This window comes from Cervus canadensis, chromosome 5 (assembly GCF_019320065.1).
Source record: "Cervus canadensis isolate Bull #8, Minnesota chromosome 5, ASM1932006v1, whole genome shotgun sequence".
NCBI classification, from domain to species: domain Eukaryota; kingdom Metazoa; phylum Chordata; class Mammalia; order Artiodactyla; family Cervidae; genus Cervus; species Cervus canadensis.
Genome location: NC_057390.1, coordinates 70,054,668 through 70,076,234, shown reverse-complemented (window position 1 = coordinate 70,076,234; position 21,567 = coordinate 70,054,668). Strand labels below are relative to the sequence as shown.

General features: G+C 36.9%; 1 protein-coding gene across 14 annotated transcripts in view; it reads right to left on the bottom strand.

Moving 5' to 3' along the window:
* DTNB (dystrobrevin beta) overlaps positions 1-21,567 on the bottom strand; it is a 233,742-nt gene that overhangs the window by 100,072 nt on the left and 112,103 nt on the right. For all 14 annotated transcript variants that reach the window (XR_006269517.1, XR_006269516.1, XR_006269518.1 and 11 more), the window contains exon 9: positions 14,469-14,593. Coding sequence is in view for 11 of the 14 variants with exons in the window: in XM_043469166.1 (XP_043325101.1) it covers positions 14,469-14,593 (125 nt within the window). In the remaining 3 variants the exon portion in view is untranslated. The remainder of the gene's footprint in view (positions 1-14,468; positions 14,594-21,567) is intronic.

Below are 21,567 nucleotides of genomic sequence, written 5' to 3'. Positions count from 1 at the left end.
GTTGATATTATCAGCTCTAGCTCTGTAAAAACACAAGAAAAAGACCTGCCTCATCCTCACATACTGATATAATTTCTTATGCAGCTTGAATGCTTCACGAAGATCACTGCTATTAGTAAGTTGCGAGCATATACACATGCATTTGTTCATTCCACAAATATATATTTACGGTCTGCTATCTGCCAGGCCCATTCTATACCCTGGAGATATGGCAGGAAACAAAGCTTTTGTTTTCAAAGGGCTTACCATCTAGTGGAGTATAGATTATAGACAAATACAAAAATGTATAATGTCACATAACAGTGATGGCAGTGCTATTTTAGAGACAGTCAAGAAGAGTCTCTTTGAGGAGCTCACATTTAAGGAGAGATGTGAATGAAGTAAAGGAATGAGACATGTGAACATCAGGATGAAGAGTATTCTGGGCAAACAAAACAGCAGCACAAAGTATGGTAGGAACATACATGGCATTTTCAAGGAACAACAAAACCAGAGTAAGAAAAAAGTACAGAGCCCAACAGGAAAGTGGTTGGAAATGAAGTCAAGGAGGCTGCCAGGAGCCAGAGCTTATGGGACCTTGTAGACCACTGGACAGACTTTGGCTTTTAAGTGTCATGGGAAGTCACTGAAGAGACAAGGACAAACAAACAAGAACTGGGTTACATTATGAAAGTGAAAGTGAAAGTTACTCAGTCATGTCCAACTCATTGTGACCCCTTGGACTATACACATACAGTCCACAGAATTCTCCAGGCCAAAATACTGCAGTGGGTAGTCTTTCCCTTCTCCAGGGGATCTTCCCAACCCAGGGATCAAAACCAGGTCTCCTGCATTGTAGGTGGATTCTTTACCAGCTGAGCCACAAAGGAAGCCCACATTATAGAACAGGTATAATAAGAAACCACCAATTCATAGATACTTAGAGTTCTGAATTTTCTTTACAAACATCTAACACCCTTTCAGAAACAGGTGATTTGCACTAAACATTTACACAAAAAACTCATATCTTAAAAAAACAATCTCAAAAGGATTTTTCATGAACATTAGCATTAAATCAGGAGGTAAAAATGAATCGAACCAAAGGGACTATACCTATGGTTGTGGGCACTGTTAAAGTAAGTATGCTCTGGACAAGATTAGCCACTCAAAAGCAAACACAGAAGAGAACAAAACAAAACAAAAACCTACCAACCAACAAATAAAAGGACTAGGGAGAAGAGGGGTAAGTGTGGGGAGAAGGGAAACAGAGGAAGAAAACTGATCTACATATTTAATGGACTCCCTAACAAAATCTCAGCAGGATTTTTGGTTAAAAATGACAGCTGAATCCTGAAATTTAAAAGGATCTACAATTGCCAAAATAATTTTGAAAAAGAAGACAATTTACACCATCCTAAATCAAAACTCACTACTAAGTTATAGCATTCAAGATCAAATAGTACTGGCATAAAAACAGATAGAATGAAATAGAACTGAAGGTCTAGAAATAAACCCTTAAATTTAGAGTGAACTGATTTTGACAAAGGTGCAAAGGACAGTCTTTCCGCAAATAGCGCTCATATAATTACCTAATTAAATGATAATTAAGTTCACCTGCAAAAAAGGGATTTACCTTAAATCATACACAAAAATTAGTTCAAAATTAACACAAAAATGGATTACAGACTGAAATGTAAGGGTTAAAACTATAAAACTTCTAGATGAAAACATATGAGAAAATCATTGTGCTCCTGGGTTAGGCAAAGGTTTCCTAGATATGACAGAAGAAGAATAATCCATAAAAGAAAAAAATTGATAAAGTGGCCTCCCTTAAAATGAAAATGTTTGCTTTTCAAAAGATTGTTAAGGAAATGAAAAGATAAGACAGACTGGGAAAAATTACCTGCAGATTATATATGTGACAGAGAACTTGTGTCCAGTATATGTAAGGAACTCTGGTCATTTGTTTTTTTTTTAATTCAACTTATTTGCTGGGGACAGTTTGAATAATGAGTAAACTATAGTGCCAGTGAAGTTGCTGAGTCGTCTCCGACTCTTTTCGATCCCATGGACTGTAGCCTACCAGGCTCCTCCATCCATGGAATTTTCCAGGCAAGAGCACGGAGTGGGTTGCCATTTCCTTCTCCAAGGAACTCTGAAAACTCCTAAGAAGACAACAAACCAACCAGTTATTAAATGAGTGAGAGAAACTGTCACAGACCAGAGGAGCCTAAGGAGGCATGGGGAATAAACGTAATGGTACCCCAGATGGAAACCTGGAACAGAAAAAGGTCATTAGGAAAAAAAGACTAATGAAATCCCAATAAAGCATGGAATTCAATTAATAATAATAATAATATCAATATTGGTTCATTTGTAAAATGCTAACAGGAACTGTGCCCAGAGTATATGGGAACTCGTCCTATCTTAGCTACATTTCTGTAAATCTAAAACTACCCTAAAAAAAGATTATTTAAATCATCTTTTTAAATGGTGAAAGATATAAATAGGTAATTATAGAAAGAAAATATATGAACAGTTTATTAGTACATGAAAAGGTGTTCAACATCATTAGTCACTGGGGAAATGCAAATTAAAACCACAATAAGGTACCACAACTCACTGCCTAGGATGGCTATAAATTCAAAAGATCGACAATCTACCCAGTGCACTGGTAAGACTGTGGAGACACTGAAGCTCTCAGATACGCTGGTGGGACTGTAACAGGTACAGTCACTTTCAAAAACAGTTCAGCAGTTTCTTAAAATGTTAAACATATGCTTACCCTGCATGACCCAGCAATTCTACTCCTAGGTATCTACCCAAGAGACATATGAAAACATATGTCCACACAAAGACACAGATGTTCAGAGCAGGATTATTCATAAGAGTCAAAAACTGTAAATGAGCCAAGCATCCATCAACAGGTGAAAGGATAAATGAAACATGGTCTATTCATAATATAATGGAATATTTTCAGCACTGAAAATGTATAAACACTGATACTTGCTACAATATTGATAAGCCTCAAAAATACTATGCTAAGTGAAAGAAACCAGAGACAGAAAACTACATATGATTCTGTTCATATAAAATTTCTAGAAAAGGCAAAACTGTATAAACAGGAAGTATATCAGTGGCTACCTTGGGGCTACAGATGGCAGCTGGGATTGACTACAAATGGGTGTAAGGAAATTTTTTCAAACCATGAAAATGTTCTAAAACTGGATGGTGGTGATGGGTGCAAAACTATATTCATTTACTAAAAATTATTTAACTGTCACAGTGGGTGACTTTCATGACATGTAAATTATACCTCAATAAAATTGTTTAAAAAAAAAAACAAATCAAAACCACAATATTCTATTACCTCATACCCATTAGGCTAACTTGGAAAAAAAAAAAAAAACTACCCAAAAAATAAGAAGTGTGGATAAGGATGTGGAGAAATTGGAACCCTCATACTTTGTTCATGGGATTGTAAAACGGTGCAACTACTATGGAAAACAGTATGGAGGTTCCTCAAAAATTAAGCATAGAATTACCATATCATCTAGCAATCCCACCTCTGGATATATAACCCAAAGAATTGAAAGCAGGGTCTCAAAGACATATTTAGACACCTATCTTTACAGCATTAATCAGAACAGCCAAAATATCTGTTGGCAAAGGAATAAACAAACAAAACTTGGTATATACACACAACGGAACATTATTCAACCTTAAAAAGGAAGGAAATCCTGACACATATTACAACATGGATGAACCATGAGGACGTTATGCTATGTGAAATAAGACAGTCACATAAAGGCAAATAGTATATGATTCTACTTCTATGAGGTATCCAGATATGTGAGAGTTGGATTGTGAAGAAAGCTGAGCGCCGAAAAATTGATGCTTTTGAATTGTGGTGTTGGAGAAGACTCTTGAGAGTCCCTTGGACTGCAAAGAGATCCAACCAGTCCATCCTAAAGGGGATCAGTCCTGGGTGCTCATTGGAATGACTGATGCTGAAGCTGAAACTCCAATACTTTGGCCACCTCATGCGAAGAGTTGACTCACTGGAAAAGACCCTGATGCCGGGAGCAACTGGGGGCAGGAGGAGAAGGGGACGACAGAGGATGAGACGGTTGGATGGCATCACCGACTCAATGGACATGAGTTTGAGTAAACTCTGGGAGTTGGTGATGGACAGGGAGGCCTGGTGTGCTGCGATTCATGGGGTCGCAAAGAGTTGGACACGACTGAGCGACTGAACTGAACTGAAGGTACTCAAATTTGTAGAAACAGGAAGTAGAATGGTGGTTACCAGAGGCTCTTAATAAAAGAGGAGTTGATGTTTAATGGATATGTTGTTTCGGATTTGCAAGTTGAGAAAGTTCTGAAGATCTGCTTCACAATAATATAAATACACTTAACACTACTGAGCTGTGCACTGAAAAATGGTTAAGATGGTAAATTTTATGTTACCTATATTTTACCATAATAAAAAAAAGAAAACTGATGGATTGTGCTTGGGCAATGTTAGAGTTTAAAAACGGGATTTTATGGCAGTACAGTGGTAAACAGAGTGAGAAAAATCCCAAGGGGTGGGTGAAACTGAGCAGGCCAAAGTCACAACCACTTATAAGTGATGATCCTCCTCGAATTAAACCTTGAGTATTGTTGTATTAAATAAAGCCATTTCTCCTTACTGCATCATAATCAATCACCACATTTGCTGTTCATGTGACCATCCCTCTCTATCACACACACGCAGGAAGTATACATATATACTTACATGTGCAGGTTTGTGAGTATATGCAAGACCTTCTGTCCCCAAAACACACACACACACTGAGGTTCAGGCAGACACTTTATCCCATTTCTGGGACCATCTTACATGACACGTGAGCAGTCATGGCACAGACCACTTGGTACCAGCGCTCTCTGTGCTCCCTCTGTCTTCTCTGGAGAGAGACACTTCCAGGGCCAGCCACGCAAATCCCAGAAGAGGAAGATAATCTGGGACGTTTAGCCTGAAATGGAGCCAAGCAGACCACACCAAAAGCAGAACTGAGCGAAGCTCAAGGGGCTAAGAGAATCTGGTGTTCCTCAGCTGCTTGGTTTTCAAACTCATCCCAGCAAAATGCAAGACAGAATTAGTGTCAGATGAGCTGTGACCTGAGAACCATAAGAGCCTTCACATTTTAGGCTATCTAAATAGAACAAAAATCAGCTTTTTCTTTCCTGAAAAGGTCAAATTAGATAGACCTGAAATTTTAGGTGTCTGATGGCCCACTCGTGAGCAGATTACATCACCATGCCTAGATTTTCCCAAATCATTACAGCAAAATGCAAGACAGAATTAATACCAGATGAACTATGATCTAAGAGCCAAAGTATAAGACTTGCATGTTGGAAACAGCTCAAAATTATAACCTTCCAAATAGGTTCAGCCTCAGGAGACCAAGATACCCAGAATGATCTGATGATATTCCTTTCAAGTGAACAGAACATCAGATTCACCTAGGAATCTAAGAGAAAGCACCCTCTTGCCAGTTTCCTCAAATAAGACTCTCCCCAGCACCAAGCACAGAGCCCCACTCATAATTCACATTCAGCAAATACTTGTAGAAGAAAATTATTTCAATCCAGATCAACTTATCAATATCATAAATTCTACAATTTATTTTGGACTATAGCAAAGGCAGTTAATAACTCTCATTGAAAAAAACCAAATCCGGCTCATAAAAAAAGTTGCAAACACTGAAGCATTTGGTTCGGCACAGGACAGTTAGCCAGAAGCACCCTTGCCACAAAAGTCGTTTCAATTCCAAATTCATCCATCATTGTAAAAGAAGTGTCAGAAATATGTGCTTAAAACTAAACGACATAAATAAGAAGTTAGACCTGTTTTTTTCAGAGGGTTACAGATAGTCTTATATTATCTCTGGTCTGGTGAATTTCTACTGATCTACTTAACGTCAATGAATAAGAACAAAACTGGCAGAATTTTCACATTATACTAAAAAGTTTGCAAACACTGAAAGCACCAGATGTTTGATGCATAGCTGTCTAAACTTCAAAAAAACAAAAAATGACAACAAAAAAAATAAACTATGACCTGTATATGAACACAAGTATAGATTCAATATAAGAACAAACTATGTTTAGAAAAGAAACAACAAAGAGGACAGGCTTGATTAAATCAAGGTAATGCTCATATATATAGTCTAAGTCAGTATTAAACAGAAAAGGGGTTAAAATAGGACAATTAAGAGCCATATTAAAGTGTTATTCTAAAATCTAGCAATTTTTTTAAATTCTCTAAGTTAATTCTGTTTTGATAAAGGATGTGAAGAAAACTGGTTGGTTTAGCTGTGCAAACATGCTACATATTTACATATATAGAGAGAGCAAGAAACAGTAAAAAGGTAGACTGGTTTCTAGGTAACAAACTTTATCCAAATGCTTTAACAGAAGATGTTACCAAATTAACCTTTACACTTGGGTGGGGAAAAAAAACCTGGACCATCAAACCAAAGAATATAATGAGCCTTCAGAAAAAAAGAAAAACAAGAAGCACAAACTGCCCTAAATTTGCAGTTTTTATCAATTCTTCTTTTAAGAGTAGCAGTTGGCAATTTTTTCTGTGCAGAGCCAGATAAAAGGTACTTTTAGGCTTTGAGGGTCATACAGTTTCAGTCACAGAGACTCAATTTTGCCACTGTAGCCCAAAAGCAACCACAGACAATTCGTAAATGAATTAGTGCGCTTCCCTGGTGGCTGGGTGGTAAAGAATCCGCCTGCCAATCCAGGAGGCACAGGAGACGTGGGTTCGATCCCTGGGTCAGGAGGATCCCTTGGAGAAGGAAATGGCAACCTATTCCAGTATTCTTGCCTGGGAAATATATGGACAGAGGAGCCTGGCAGGCTACAGTTCATGGGGTTGAAAAGAGTTGGACATGATTTAACGACTAAACAACAACAACAAAATGAATTAGCATGGTTGTGTCCCAATAAAAGTTTATTTATGGACACTGAAATTTGAATTTCATATAACTTTCACAAAATATTCTTCTTTTTATTTCTCTTCAACTATTCATTCAAAATTTTTTTTTTAAATTCTTAAAAAAACATGGGCCATACAAACAGATGACAGGCTAGATTTAGCCTGTGGGCTGCAGTCTGCCGACTGCTGTTTAAAACAATAGATTAGTCACAGGTTATCCAATGGGACACCAGTCCTGCCCTTCCCTGCTGGAATTTAGAGGAACAAACCAAGCCAACATCAGAAGTTTTGCTTTCTCTCAGAAACAAATAACCACAAACTCAAATGTAATGATGATGAACTACTAATTAAAGAAATTAGATATAAGAATTATGTGGTTAGATAATTAGATGCTAAGCATCAGCCAACTGCTTGAATTAGGCTAGCAGGAAGTTTATCAGAGACATCAAGGACTAGAAGTTTCACAAAAATGTTCTGACCAAAAGAAACAACTAATTTCTCTCAAAGACTTAGAAGGAAACTTGCTACTGCGCTAATGATGAGCAAATTGTTTGTTTGTTTGAGATTTATTTGAAAAATCTTGTTTACTTAATATTCTGAACTCGCCAGAAGAGAAATACAATGGCCCCATTGAGGAAATATGCCTGACATCTAGTGGAAGTCTTGGGAACTGCAGGTATGGGACCTATGCTATTTACTGAAGGAAAAACAAACAGAAGAAGGGGCAAGGCCTAGATGTTTAGTGTCACTCAGTAATTCAATGCATTTTAAATACCTACCATGTTCCAGCCACTATTTTAGGCACAGAGAACTCAGTGAAGAACAAAGAAGACTGCTCCAGGCTTTGTGGAATGTACATTTTTATGACATGACCTACTTTATTCTGAAAGTTTAGGATACAGTATTTACAGCATCCTAACAAAATGGTAACCCACTCCATTACTCTTGCCTGGAACATCCCATGGACGGAGGAGCCTGGTAGGCTGCAGTCCATGGGGTCGCTACGAGTCGGACACAACTGAGCGACTTCACTTTCAACTTCTTAGAAGCACTTTTAGATACATTATCCTTAAACAATATCCTGAGATAATTAAGATGAGTTTTATTATCACCATTTTACAGAAAAGTAAATTGGTGTCTCTTGAGTTTTAGTCCAGTTTTCCTTCTGTCACATTATACTGCCTCCCTTCTATTTTCCAACCAACCAAGTTACAGCTACTCAATGTTCTTTCTTGATTCTAAACCTATCCAAGGGGTTCAAACAATGGTTCAATTACCATATGTTTCTACAGTAACAATTTCTTACTGGGTCAGCATGTTAGAAAACTAGGAAAGAACAGTAGGCAAGGAGTTCGAAAGCCCCAGACTTTGGTCCCAACTCCAGCACTTTGCCGTTGTGTGATCCTGGGCAGGTTAATAGTTAATGCTATATGTAGTGCAAAGGTTGCTGTGAGGGTTAAATGAAGTAAAGTACATGAAAGAGGTGAACAAAGAGCCCAGAACACTGGGTGCTCAATAAATATCCAACCCTGAATCTCAAATTTGTGATCATCTGAGAATCTCTATCCTATGCCAACAATGAAACATGTGCAATTAACATTAAAATAAACTTAATCTCAATTTCTGTTCCAAATTTCCACTGGAGTTTTATTTCTGGGCATTTAATGGTAAAACCTAAGGTTTTTTTTTTAAATGTTTACAAACTTTTCTCCATCTCCATTACCACAATGACAATCCAAACCACCATCATCTCTCAGCTGGTCCATTGAAAAAAAAATAAAAAACCTAGCTGGGCTCTTCTTTTTCATCCTTGTCCTGCTCTTTATTTCTACATAACAAGCAGTGATTTCTTAAAGTACAAAATTCAACATGTCCCTCTCCTATCTAAAACCCTTCAATCTGGGATAATGTCCCAAATCTCAGGGGGCCGTTGCCTACCTCTGCAGCCTTCCTCTGGCTCTCTGTTCTCCTGCTCCCTCTCTACTGGAAATGCTCCTCCCTCTGCCTTCCATGTACCTAATCTCTATTTATCTTTAAGGCTTCTCTGAATATGTTACTCTTCACAAAACCCTTTCTTAACCTACCAACAAGACAAAGACAGGCCATAAGGGAAAGACATCCTGTTAGACAATTACTTTATATATTAGGACTGATGTGTGATTTATACAAATATTATTTCTCAGAGATTTCAAGGTGAGTATCAATTGTCAAAAGGAAGACAAATTTAAAATTGCAACAGAGTCAACAGGAAAATAACAGGGGTGGAACAAATGGCTCTCTGTTTTGAAAAAAATAAACTTAAATTCCTAGCAAAATATCTCATGGCAGCTACAACAAAAAAGGAAAAAAATACAGAAATAAGAAATTTCTTGACAGATATTTTTAGAATTTTGAAGTGAGAACATTAATTTTAAATATAAAATGAAAGCCAGAAAACATACAGAAAAAAAAATTTGACCATTAAACTAAAACTTCAGTAAGACACTTTATTTTCTACTGAGAAGGAGAAATAGAGATACATGCATTCTAACATGCCCCATCTCTCTTTTCCAAAAATTGTGAGCAAATAAGCATGCTATGTAAGAAATAACTATAAAGTGTGAATCTACTTGCAAAATGTTTCACTAGTGGCCAAGGGAAAGGTTCAAGTATACTGGCCATCCAGTCCCTTAGATCCTGTTCCTAACTCTCAACCCCCTTGGAAGACAGCATTCATTCAAACCAGGATGACTGATTAGGAGTAAAACAAATATAAACAATCTGATTGAAAATAATACCTACAATGTGTAAGGACTCCTGAAGTGCAAGAAAATGGTCTTATTCTCCGTCCAAAACAGGACTCTTCTAAATTAATACAGTAAAACAATGATTAAAATAATCATGATCTTATCCAAATAAATATTTTACTGACTTTAAGCTTTCAAATGCAGGAGTTACCCTCATCCTTACCTTCATGCAAAACAGCAACCTTTTCTTTTTCCTGATCATAATTATAAACGCATAGCAGCCCACTCCTCACAGTTTTCTCATCCTTTGAGCTATATATACTTGCAACTCTCTCCTCAAGAAGCCAGCTGGAAACACTGCATGTTATAAAACCGGCCTCTTCACTGTCATTCAGACTTATCTGTATGTAAGGAAAGTACCGTGTGACTACTGCTTGCACCTTGCTTAGTATCTGGAAGGTCCTCAATAAATATCTGCTGAATGAATGGAGAATCTGAATTTCAGCAAGCAGGAAGAGTTGCTATTCACAGGGAATGGGATGATTTGAGCTCTGCGGTGACCTAGATGGGAGGGAAATCTGAGAAAGAGGGGATACATACATACACATAACTTGGAACATAATACAAATTTGATCTTATACTAAATAAGCATGTCTCAACAATTTGACAGAACTGAATAATAAAGATTTTCCAGACCAAAATGAAATTAAATTAGAAATTACTAACAAAAAGGCAACTAGAAAACCCTCATATATTTAGAAATTAAGACATTCATTATACTTCTCAAAGAAGAAATCCTAACAACTTAGGAAATATTTATAACAATAAAAAATTACATAACTAAATTTGGACATTACTCAGGGAGTGTTCAGAGAAATGTATAGTCTTAAATGCTTACATTGGTGGGGGGGGGGGGTGGACTTGAAATGAGTAAGCTAGTGTGTCAGTCACTCAGTTGTATCTGACTCTTGACGACCCTATGACCTGTAGCCTACCAGGCTTCTCTGTCCTTGGAATTCTCCAGGCAAGAATACTGGAGTGGGTAGCCATTCCCGTCTCCAGGGGATCTTCCTAAAACAGGGATGGACCCCGGGCCTCCTGCACTGCAGGCAGATTCTTTACCATCTGAGCCACCAGGCAAGCCCAGGAGTAAGTGAACCATATCTTAAAATAAGTTAGGAAAAAAGAAGCAAAATAAACCCAAACAAGCTTTAACAAAAGAAATAATAAAGATAAGAAATAAATGAAAAAAATTAAATATAATTCATATAACAAAAGAATAATCAAAACCAAAAGGTGGTCTTCTGGAAGCCTACCAGACAAACCTACGGCAAGATTTTTCGAGGAAAAAAAATAAATATGTGAGAGTAAGGATGAAAAAGATATTAGCACAAATATTGTTGATAAAATATTATAAACTTTGTGCCAATAACTTTAAAAATTTAGATGGAATTGACAAATCCCTACATCTATAAAATGTTCCAAAATGACTCATAAAGGAATACAAAATGAAAATAGTCTTATAACTGCTTTTTAAAATGGAATTAACAGTTAAAAAATCTTTCCACAAAGAAGGGTTTAGGCACAGACAGCTTCACTGGTGAGTTTTACCAAAAACAAGGAGCAAATAATTCCAATCTTAAGCTCTTCCAAAAAAATAAAAAAAGAGAATGCTCCTCGACTTTCTAAGATAACAAACTGGCCAAATCTTATCCTAAAAACAAACCCAAAATATCAAGAGCAGTAACAGGACAACTTAACTCATAAACATAGAAAAAAATCTAAACAAAATATTAGCAAGTGAAATCTAGCAGTGTATTAAAAAGGAGGGTCAACTTATGTTTAATCCAGGAACGTAGGGTTGTTTTAAAAAATTAATGTAATTCACTATATTAATAGAATAAAGAAACTCAGGCTATCATATTAATGCCGAAAGTCTTTGATAAAATTTGACATCATTCATGACAAAAAGAAAGCACTCTTAGCAAAATAGGAATAAAAGGGAACCTCTTTTATCTGATAAACAGCTTCTACAAAAAACCTACATCAAAGAACATACTAAAATGAATGCTGAAAGCACTAGCTTTGGTATTACTAATAATGCAAGAATGCCTATCAAACCACTTCTATACAATATTGCACTGGAGGCACTAGCCAGCACAATAAAAAGAAAAAAGTATGATTATATTTGAAAGTATAAAGAATGGGAGGGAAGAAAAAAAGCAATCATTATTTGCAGGTGATATAATTATTTATAGAAAAATCCAAAAGAATCTGAGTACAAATTGCTAGAATTACAAGCAAGTTATGCAAGATGACTATCTAGTGGATTAAAATACAAAAGCAATGTGCGTTTCCATATACCAGCAACAGACTGTTAAGAAACATAATTCAAAAAAAGATACCATGTGCATGACTGTACACATTTGCCAAAAACCATTGAATTGTACACTTAAAGTGGGAGCATTTTATTGCATCTAAACTATATCTCAAAATAATTGTAGGGAAAAAAAGGCACAATTTGCAACAGCAACAACAAATGCAAAGTACACAAGAATTAAACATATACAAGACCTTTCTGAGGAAAAATTATACAGCTTTACTAAATGGCACAAAAGGATATTCAAATAGGTGGGAAGACATAATACATTCATGGAATGGAAGACAATATTGTAAAGATGTCTGTTCTCCCCAATTTGATCTTTAGAGTCAATAAATCTCTGATCAAAATTTTATGAGGGTCTCAATAAGCTGATTCTCAAATTTATATGAAAGAGCAAAGGGCAAAGAATAGACAAGACATCCCTAAAAAAGGAGGTGACTTAATCCCTTACAGTAATTAAGATAGTATGATATTGGCATAGTGATAGACATTTCAACCAAAGGAACAGAATAAAGAGCCCAGAAATCAGACGTGTGTATTTGGAAACTTCATTTATGACAATGATGGCATTGTAGTTAAGTGGGGAAATGATGGATTATCCAACAAATGGCCTTGAGACAAGTTATTCAAATGCAAAGAGAGAAAGGGAATTGGATATTCTACATCGCACTACACACTAAAAGTCTGTTCCAGATGAATTAAAGACATATATAAAAGGGACATCTTTAAAACTTAAAAAGAGAGGGAAAAAAATCACTACAGTGTTGGAGCAGGCAAGATTTTTTTTTAAATTCAAATAACAAACACTAACCAAAAAGAGAAAAGTTTAATAAATTTAATCAAACAACAGATTACACACAATAGGTAAAATCCACTATGAAACATAGTGGGAGAAAAGTGTATTTTTTCCCCAGGAAGAAGAAAACAATGGAACACTGAAGCAAACACCACAAAAGCAGTACAAGAAAGTCAGTCTGGCTATAAAGCCAACAGGCACACTTCTGAGCAATCCATGGTAAGAAAGAGGATCCCACTCAACTCCAACGAGAACAGCGGCACAGGGACCACGACACAGGAACTAACCAAAAGCGTGTCCAGAATGACAGCACACAGCTCAACTTTGTCATGAACGGAATTAACTAAAAATGCTCTTATTTGGTTTCCAACTTTTACACTGAGCCCTTAATAAATCTCAGAAGACTTAGTCATGATCACAGGAAAGAACAGAACCATTACTAGCTTTGACAATATAAAAGTAATGGCATAGGTGATAGAAGTTAGGAGGCAAAAGGAGAAGGGAGAAGGGGAGAGAAGTTACATACTGGAAGTCAAAAGAAGTTATAAGAAATAGAAGTTTAAGAATTACATTCAAGATGACAAAGGTAAATAATTTTTTAAATGGTGATAGAATTATGAAAAGCTGGGATGGGTTGATATGCAGAGCTATAAATGAGGTTGGTCCTCTATACCATAGAAGGAATTCGGTATGTCCAAAATGGATAAGCCAAGAAATGGTGCTCTGAATACATTATTTAGCGATATGGAGGTATCCATTAGGACTCGTACTGGTCCGTGGCCTGTAAGGAACCGGGCTGCGTGGCAGGCGAGCCAGCAAAGCTTCATCTGTATTTACAGCCACTCCCCATCACTTGCCTTACATCCTGAGCTCCACCTCCTGCCAGGTCAGCAGCAGCATTAGATTCTCATAGGAGCACAAATCCTACGTGAACTGTGCGTGTGAGGGATCTGGGTGCAGGAAAACAAGATCAGGGCTCCCACTGACTCCGAATTATGATGAACTGTGTAATTATTTCATTATGTATCACAATGCGATAATAATAGAAATAAAGTGCACAATAAACGCAATGCACACAAATCATTTCGAAACATGCCCACCCCACCTTCCACCTCATCCCGTGGAAAAACTGTTTTCCAGGAAACTGGTCCCTGTACAGTCTTGTGTTTTCTAATTTTCTCTCAATACGAAAAGAATAAATGAGGTTGATTTTCATTTTCACGTTGTCTAAATTACCTTCAAAATCTCAGTGGTCATTAATTGTTGTAGAGAAAAGATTCCTACTACTGAAAAGAACACAAAAACAAAAGGCACCCTTGTTAAACCAAGTATAATAATTACTCGTAATGTGTTAATTTTCTGATAGAGACTCCTATATTACTTAGGCTTCAGAGCTCAGGAGCTAGGTTTCCATGTAGATATTATGGTGATTTAAGGTGCTGAAAGCCTGAAGTATTAAGATCCCCAAACGTAAAGTAAAAAACACAAGGTTAAACATTCATGTTAGCTGATAGTCAGTTCTGACCCAAAAGAATCCAGCAAGGTATCCATTTCAGTATAATCCACATCTCACTCCAGGTATATACTTACACTATATTTGCAAGGTCAAGTGGTTTCTCTGGTTGCTCAGGAAAAACAGGATGCGGGGGTTCTCTGGTGGGTACACACCCCAAAGATTTACTAATTGCATGGCTCAGCTTCTTTGCAGGGGATTTCTGTGTCAAAGCAGAAAATAAGGAAATAGGAATTGAATTTTCAAAAGAATGAGAAAGAATGTTAACTTAATGACAAGAGCTGTTGAAAATATCTTTTCAAATACATGCTAATCTGCATTATGGTGAACACTACTGAGCCTTGCAGAAAGGAATCTACAGCTGTTCCAAGGTCCTTTGTGGCCCTTCGTTTCTGACTCCCTCATTTCTACTATGCAGTCACACTACCCCATTAGTGTTAACGTTCCTTTTGAACATGTCTTGGCACCCCACTCCAGTACTCTTGCCTGGAAAATCCCACGGACGGAGAAGTCTGGTGGGCTGCAGTCTGTGGGGTCTCAAAGAGTCGGACATGACTGAGCGACTTCACTTTCACTTTCACTTTATGTGCCCTTTGCGGGAATTGCCTCTTTTGTTGCTTCTGGATTATTCTGGTAAGATGCTCTAGTTAATTCCCTGCTCAGAGTCAGAAGTTTTTGCTGGACTAAAACACTAAAAGGTTACGGGAATGCTGAGCTCATAACTCTTGAATGTTAGCAAATTAGCTGACCAACCCACATCCCCAGAGATATTAAGAGACTATCCTCCAAATGAACGTGAAATAGAACATTTGGTGTTAAGGGGCCGGCCGTGGACACAGACACAGGCGAGTGCAATCAGCATCAGATCCGTGACTCTAAATCATGACATGCCGAAGGTACAGAAATAAGTTGGCATACTAATACATTTCTTGGGAAGGCAGAGCAATACACAGCAAATCCAAAGACTAGCAGGCCTAAGGTATGATAGTAAATACACACAAAAGTAAACAATATGCCACGACTAAGATATGTAGAATACGAAACCCATATTTAAAGGAGGCTCTTTACAAACTTACTTTATTGTCCACTCAATTCCCTTAATAATACTGTTGTCTGAGATTTTCCTGGCAGGATACTAGTTGCAAAAAAAGTTTAAATGTTTCATTCTTCTGCCTCTGCAGTGTGTTACCATATGTACCACTTTAACTGGAAAACAAAATTTGTTTGCAGCTGTGTCTCATCAGTAGCACATCTCCACTTAATTTAATATCCTGCCTGCATTATTTTTATTTATTTATTTAGCCACACTGTACACCTTGCAGGATCTTAGTTTCCTGAACAAGGATCAAACTGCCCTTGGCAGTGAAAGCGCAAGAGTCCTGACCCACAGACTACGAGGGAATTCCCAGCCTGCATGTATTTTAACATGGATGCGTGTGTGCTAAGTTGCTTCAGTTGTGTCCGACTCTTTGCAACCCCATGGACTGTAGCCCGCCAGGCTCCTCTCCAGGCAAGAATACTGGAGTGGGTTTCCATGCCCTCCTCCAGGGGATCTTGCTGATTCTTTTCTGCTGAGTCACCTTGGCAGCCAGTATTTTAACATAAAATAAGCCAAAATCTATTTACCTTTAAGAATATATAGGCAAAGTTACTTAATACCTTGTTTATAACAGACTCCTTGAGCCTCCTTGAACACATTAAATTCTGTGTAAAAAAATCTGTATGTAATCAAATTTCTTAAAAATTATACGAAGTTAAACAAAACAGAAATTTTGAACTTCCCCACAACTGCTCTCTCTGCCCAATGAGTAACTATATGTAATCCTGACTCCCCCTTCTCTGCTCCGTTACACTGCCCCAGACATCATGCAGTCTCCTGCTTGAAACCTTTCGAAGATTAACAGTCATTTATAGACTAAGATATAGAGACACACCATCCTATTCCCACACAGGCACTTTCATATCTGGCTCCACTCTCTGGCCTCACCTTTCACCCCACATCAGCATGAACAAGCTGCTCAGTTAATCTGTACCTTGGCCCGAGCCTTTCTGAGATCTCCCTTTCCCCATCTACTTCACTGTAAATTTTCTGCTTATTTCTCAAGATTGCTTGTTTGCAAGTCTCCCTTTCTCTCTGAAGACCTCCCTCACTGCTCCCTAAGTCGGTGCCCACTCTTCCAAGTTACCCACTTGACAGGTACACATTTCCACTGTTGCACTGTTCCAATACCACACTGCACTTGTCCATCTGTTAGGCTAGTGCTTTCGAAGGGTAGGATCTACATTTTATTTATCTGTGTATTTCCAGAACCCGACCTACAACAGAAGATGTTATTTGAATAAATTATTTGCTTAGATGAATTTTCTAGATTGCTTTTTCCTGACTAAACCACAGAAGCTTAGGTTTTTTTTTTTTTTAAGAGTTATGATATGAGTAGGGGACCATCAGATACACCAGAGATATCTTAACTCACCATTACAACTAAACACTATGCCTGTAATCCATGTATTTATTCTGTGATTTTTTTTTGCTACATCTGAGAACCCCCTGGGCCATTAATTCATGCCCTCTACGTGAGATGGGATATCACATAGATTATGTTAGTTGCATCCTGAGTAATAACAGCCATGAAATCACAGGTTTCATGTGTATATTTTACAATAAACATTAAGATTGTTAAAATGAAAAATGTTTCCCTTCCCACCACTTAATATTCTCTAGCAGCATGCTTGTTGTGCTTTCAAAAACACAAGTCAAGGTTTTTTTCCAAGTCAAGGTTTGAGGTTAGATCCCAGTTCAAGTCTCAAAAATATAGATAGAAAGACTAAATCAATACAGCAAAGCCAATTCCAAACAGAGTACATCAAGAAATGCTTGATGTGTATGGGAAGGAGAAAAAGACTGGATATAAACATATATCTATATATTAAAAAGCACAGATATTACTGTCAACAAAGGTCTGTATAGTCAAAGCTACGGTTTTTCCAATAGTCATGTATGGATGTGAGAGCTGGACCATAAAGAAGGCTAAGCACCAAATGCTTTCAAACTGTGGTGCTGGAGAAGACTCTTAAGAGTCCCTTGGACAGCATGGAGATCAAATCAGTCAATGCTAAAGGAAATCAACCCTGGATATTCACTGGAAAGACTGAAGCTGAAGCTGAAACTCCAATACTTTGGTCACCTGATGCGAAGAGCCAACTCATCAGAAAAGACCCTGATGCTGGGAAAGATTGAGGGCAGGAGGAGAAGGGGGAGACAGAGGATGAGATGGTTGGATGGCATCACCAATTCAATGGACACGAATTTGAGCAAACTCCGGGAGATGGTGGATGTGTGTGCTCAATTGCTCAGTCGTGTCCGCCTCTTTGAGACCCCATGGACTGCAGCCTGCCAGGCTCCTCTGTCCATGAGATTCTCCAGGCAAGAATACTGGAGTAGGTTGCTATTTCCTACTCCAGGGGATCTTCCTGACACAGGGATCAAACTCATATCTAAGGTGTCTCCTACAATGGCAGGTGGATTCTTTACCACTGCACCACCTGGAAAGGCCAACATTTTCAATTAAATTGTAAATTAAGGTAAATAAATGACTTCCTTAAAAATATCTTACAGAGTGAATTATAATGTGGCCATGAAGTGATTTCACTTGTGGAGTCTGATTAGGAAACTAAGATTAACAAAGCCTGTGAGCAAAAGTTTGAAAACTAAAAAAAATAAAAAATAAAAAGTTTAAAAACTACCATTACTATAATTGCCAAGACAGGGACATTACATCTCCTGACTACTTGGCCCCTAGTACAATGCCCAGGACTTGGCAGTCAGTCACTAAATATTTACAGAAGTACAGGCAGTGAGGAAGGAAGAAAAGCAATCCAGGTGTAGGAACTGGTGACCCCCAGACTTCATTTAAGCTCCAGGCCCGAGAAGTTCTGACAGTTTTTTATACCTTTCCCCTCAGTTGAAACCTAACACTGATATAGGGGGAGGCCTTAACCTAGTAAATTAAATCTCCTCCAAACACTCTTAGGTGACGATTTTCAATCTTCATGCATTTTCAATACCTTAATCCACTTTACCTAATTTCAAAACATTTCCCATCATCTCTTAAAAATATTACAGGTTACATTTTTTAAAAATACATCAAAAGCATATAAAATGGCTGTGTATGCTCTAAAATGTGAAATACCCATCTATCCCCTATCTTATAGTCTGAGAAACAGACCATTATCATCACTTGGAAGCCTGGCTGTAAGTCCTCATCTAAGACAGCCCATTCCCACCACATCTGCTCCTTTCTTGGTTATCAGTATCCCGGATTCTGTACTGTTTGCTTGATTTTACTATTTCAGCATTTATGTATTAAAAAAAAAATGCATGATTTATTTAATACATGCTTAAAAACCTATACAGGCTTACACATATATTTTTATGCAACTTCTTTTACTCAAAATTATGTTACAATTGATCTGTACTTCATTCTTTTTTTTTTTAATTGTTTGACTGTTCTTCTTTGCTCAATTACATCATAATCTATATAGCCACTCCAGCGTTGATGAACATTTGGGTTGTTTCCATTTTTTTCCCTCTCCGTCACAATGCTGCTATAAAACATTCTTGTCCATGTCTCCTGGTGACCATGTAAAAGAATTTCCTAAGAGTTATTCCTAAGAATTATTGGGTCATAAGTTATACACATTCAATTTTACTTGGCACTGCCAATTTGCTTTTATAAAGTGGTTACACTAATTTCCTCTCCCATCAGCTGTGGAAGAGATTCTCTCTACATTAATGTCAACCCTTGTTACAGTTAGACATTCTAACATTCACCAATCTGGTAGGTGATAAACGTTATTGTGGTTTTAATTTGCAATTCCTTATTACTAGAAAGACTGAGCATCTTTTCCAGTGTTTATGAGCCACTGTGGTTCTTCGTCTGTGAAATGCGTGTTCCTGTCTCTGGAACAGTGTTTCACTTACTGATTTGTAAGTCTTTCTCTTACTGATTTCTAAGAGTTTTTTTATATTTTGTATTTTAACCTTACAGAAGGTATATCTTACAAACAACTTTCATGTTAAGGTTTCTTTTTCATTCTGTTGTTTTTGATGATTGGTCATCTTAAAATATACAGCAGTCCCAATTTATTAATATTTCTTTCATATTTTGTGCCTTTTGTATTTTATGAAATATGCCCCTTCCTGAGGTCATAAAGGTATCCTGCCAGATTGTCTTCATTATTTTATAGTTTTATCTTTCATTTTTAAATTTAAATCTTCTTAGAACTGATTTTTTATATGTATAAGGAAATAATCCAATATGGATAATCAATTGCCTCAGGATCATTTAATAAACAACCCATTCTTCTCTTACAAGACAGATACTCTACTTCTGTACCTATACCAGTCTCAAGATAATTTAGCAGTTACAGCTTCCACTTACCTTTTCATGTAGTACCAGTGCCTCAAACTTTCATTCCTCATTAGGAGAGTCTTCATTTTTCTTGACCCTTCACACTTCCACTTTTACCATCAGTCATTTAACACAAAAAAATCCCTGCTGGGATTCTGATGGAAACTGATTGAATATACAGACATTTCTGGGGAGAACTGACGTCTTCACATACTGAACATTCCTTTCTGTGAACGGCTTGTGGTATCTTAGCTCCCCAACCAGGGATTGAACTTGGGCCCTCAGCAGTGAGAACACAGAGTTCTAATCACTGAATCACCAGAAAACTCTCATAAGCCTTTTTAAATTTCTTCCAATAAAGTTATAGATTTTTGTTCACAAAGGATGTATGTATCTGTTATTTATTTCCAGTTACAGAAAGATTTTTGCATATAGCAATCTTGCTCTATTTTTAAAAATTTTGGTAAAACATACATAAAATTTACCGTCTTGACCATTTTTAAATGTATGGTTAAATAGTGTTAAGTATACTGGCCATTTATAAATCATCTTTGGAGAAATATCTATTCAATTTCTTTACCCATTTTTTAACAGGTTGTTTGCTTTATTTTTTGTTCTTAAGTTATAGGAGTTCTTTATATAATCTGGATATGAGCCCCTTATCAAATATATCATATGCAAATATCTCCTCCCTTTCTATAGTTTGCCTTTTCACTATGTTGATGTGTCCTCTCATACACAGGAGTTTTTAATTTTGATGTAATTTAATTTATCTATTTTTACTTTTATTGTCCCTGCTCTATTCTAATGATTTATTTGGAGATTCTTTCAGTCTTTCTGTATTGATAGTCACCATTAAATAACAATAACTTGTTTCCTTTCAATTAAAATGTCTTTTATCTGTTTTCCTTGTTTTCTATGCTGCTTAGGACCTCCAAGAAAACATTGAAAAATGTGATAGCAAGCCTCCTTGTTTTGTTTTCAATCTTAAAACAGATACTCTTGGTATTTCATCAGTAAATATAATGGATACTATGTTTTTATAAATATATTACATTAGGTTAAGGGAATTCTTCTACCCCTAGATTACTAAGGTATAATGTGTGTAAATGTTTAAATTATTAATGAATATGGGATCTTAATAACTATTTATTGATTATACAGAATTAATCCATCAATCTATGAATATGATTAAATTATAATAATCTATCTCTTGTTGTTTAGTTGCTCAGTTGTGTCTGACTCTTTTGAGACCCTATGGGCTATAGCCTGCCAGTCTCCTCTGTAGTGAGTTGCCATTTCCTGCTCCAGGGGATCTTCCCAACACAGGGATCAACCCACATCTCTTTCTTGGCAGGCAGATTCTTTGCCACTGAGCCATCTGGGAAGCCTATCTTTAAATGCTGGAATAAAACAAGAGTGTTCATGATCTTTTGGATACACTACAGAGATAAGTTTCATATTTTGTTTAGGCTTTCATTTGTGTTCAGTAGGATAGCCTGTAATTTTCCTTTCTTGTCCTCATAACGTTTTGGTACCAAGGTAATTCTAGCCTTAAAAATGAAATCAGAATGCTCATTATTTTTTTTCTAGACTTTGGGAAATTTTTATAACACTGAATTCTTTTCTTTGAAAGTTGAAACTTAGGTAAAGTTATTCAGGTCTGGTTGTTTCCTTTGTACAAATATTTTAAGCTACTAATTCAAATTCTTTAATGATTATACTAATATTTACAGTTTTTATTCTATCTTGAATCAGTTTTAGA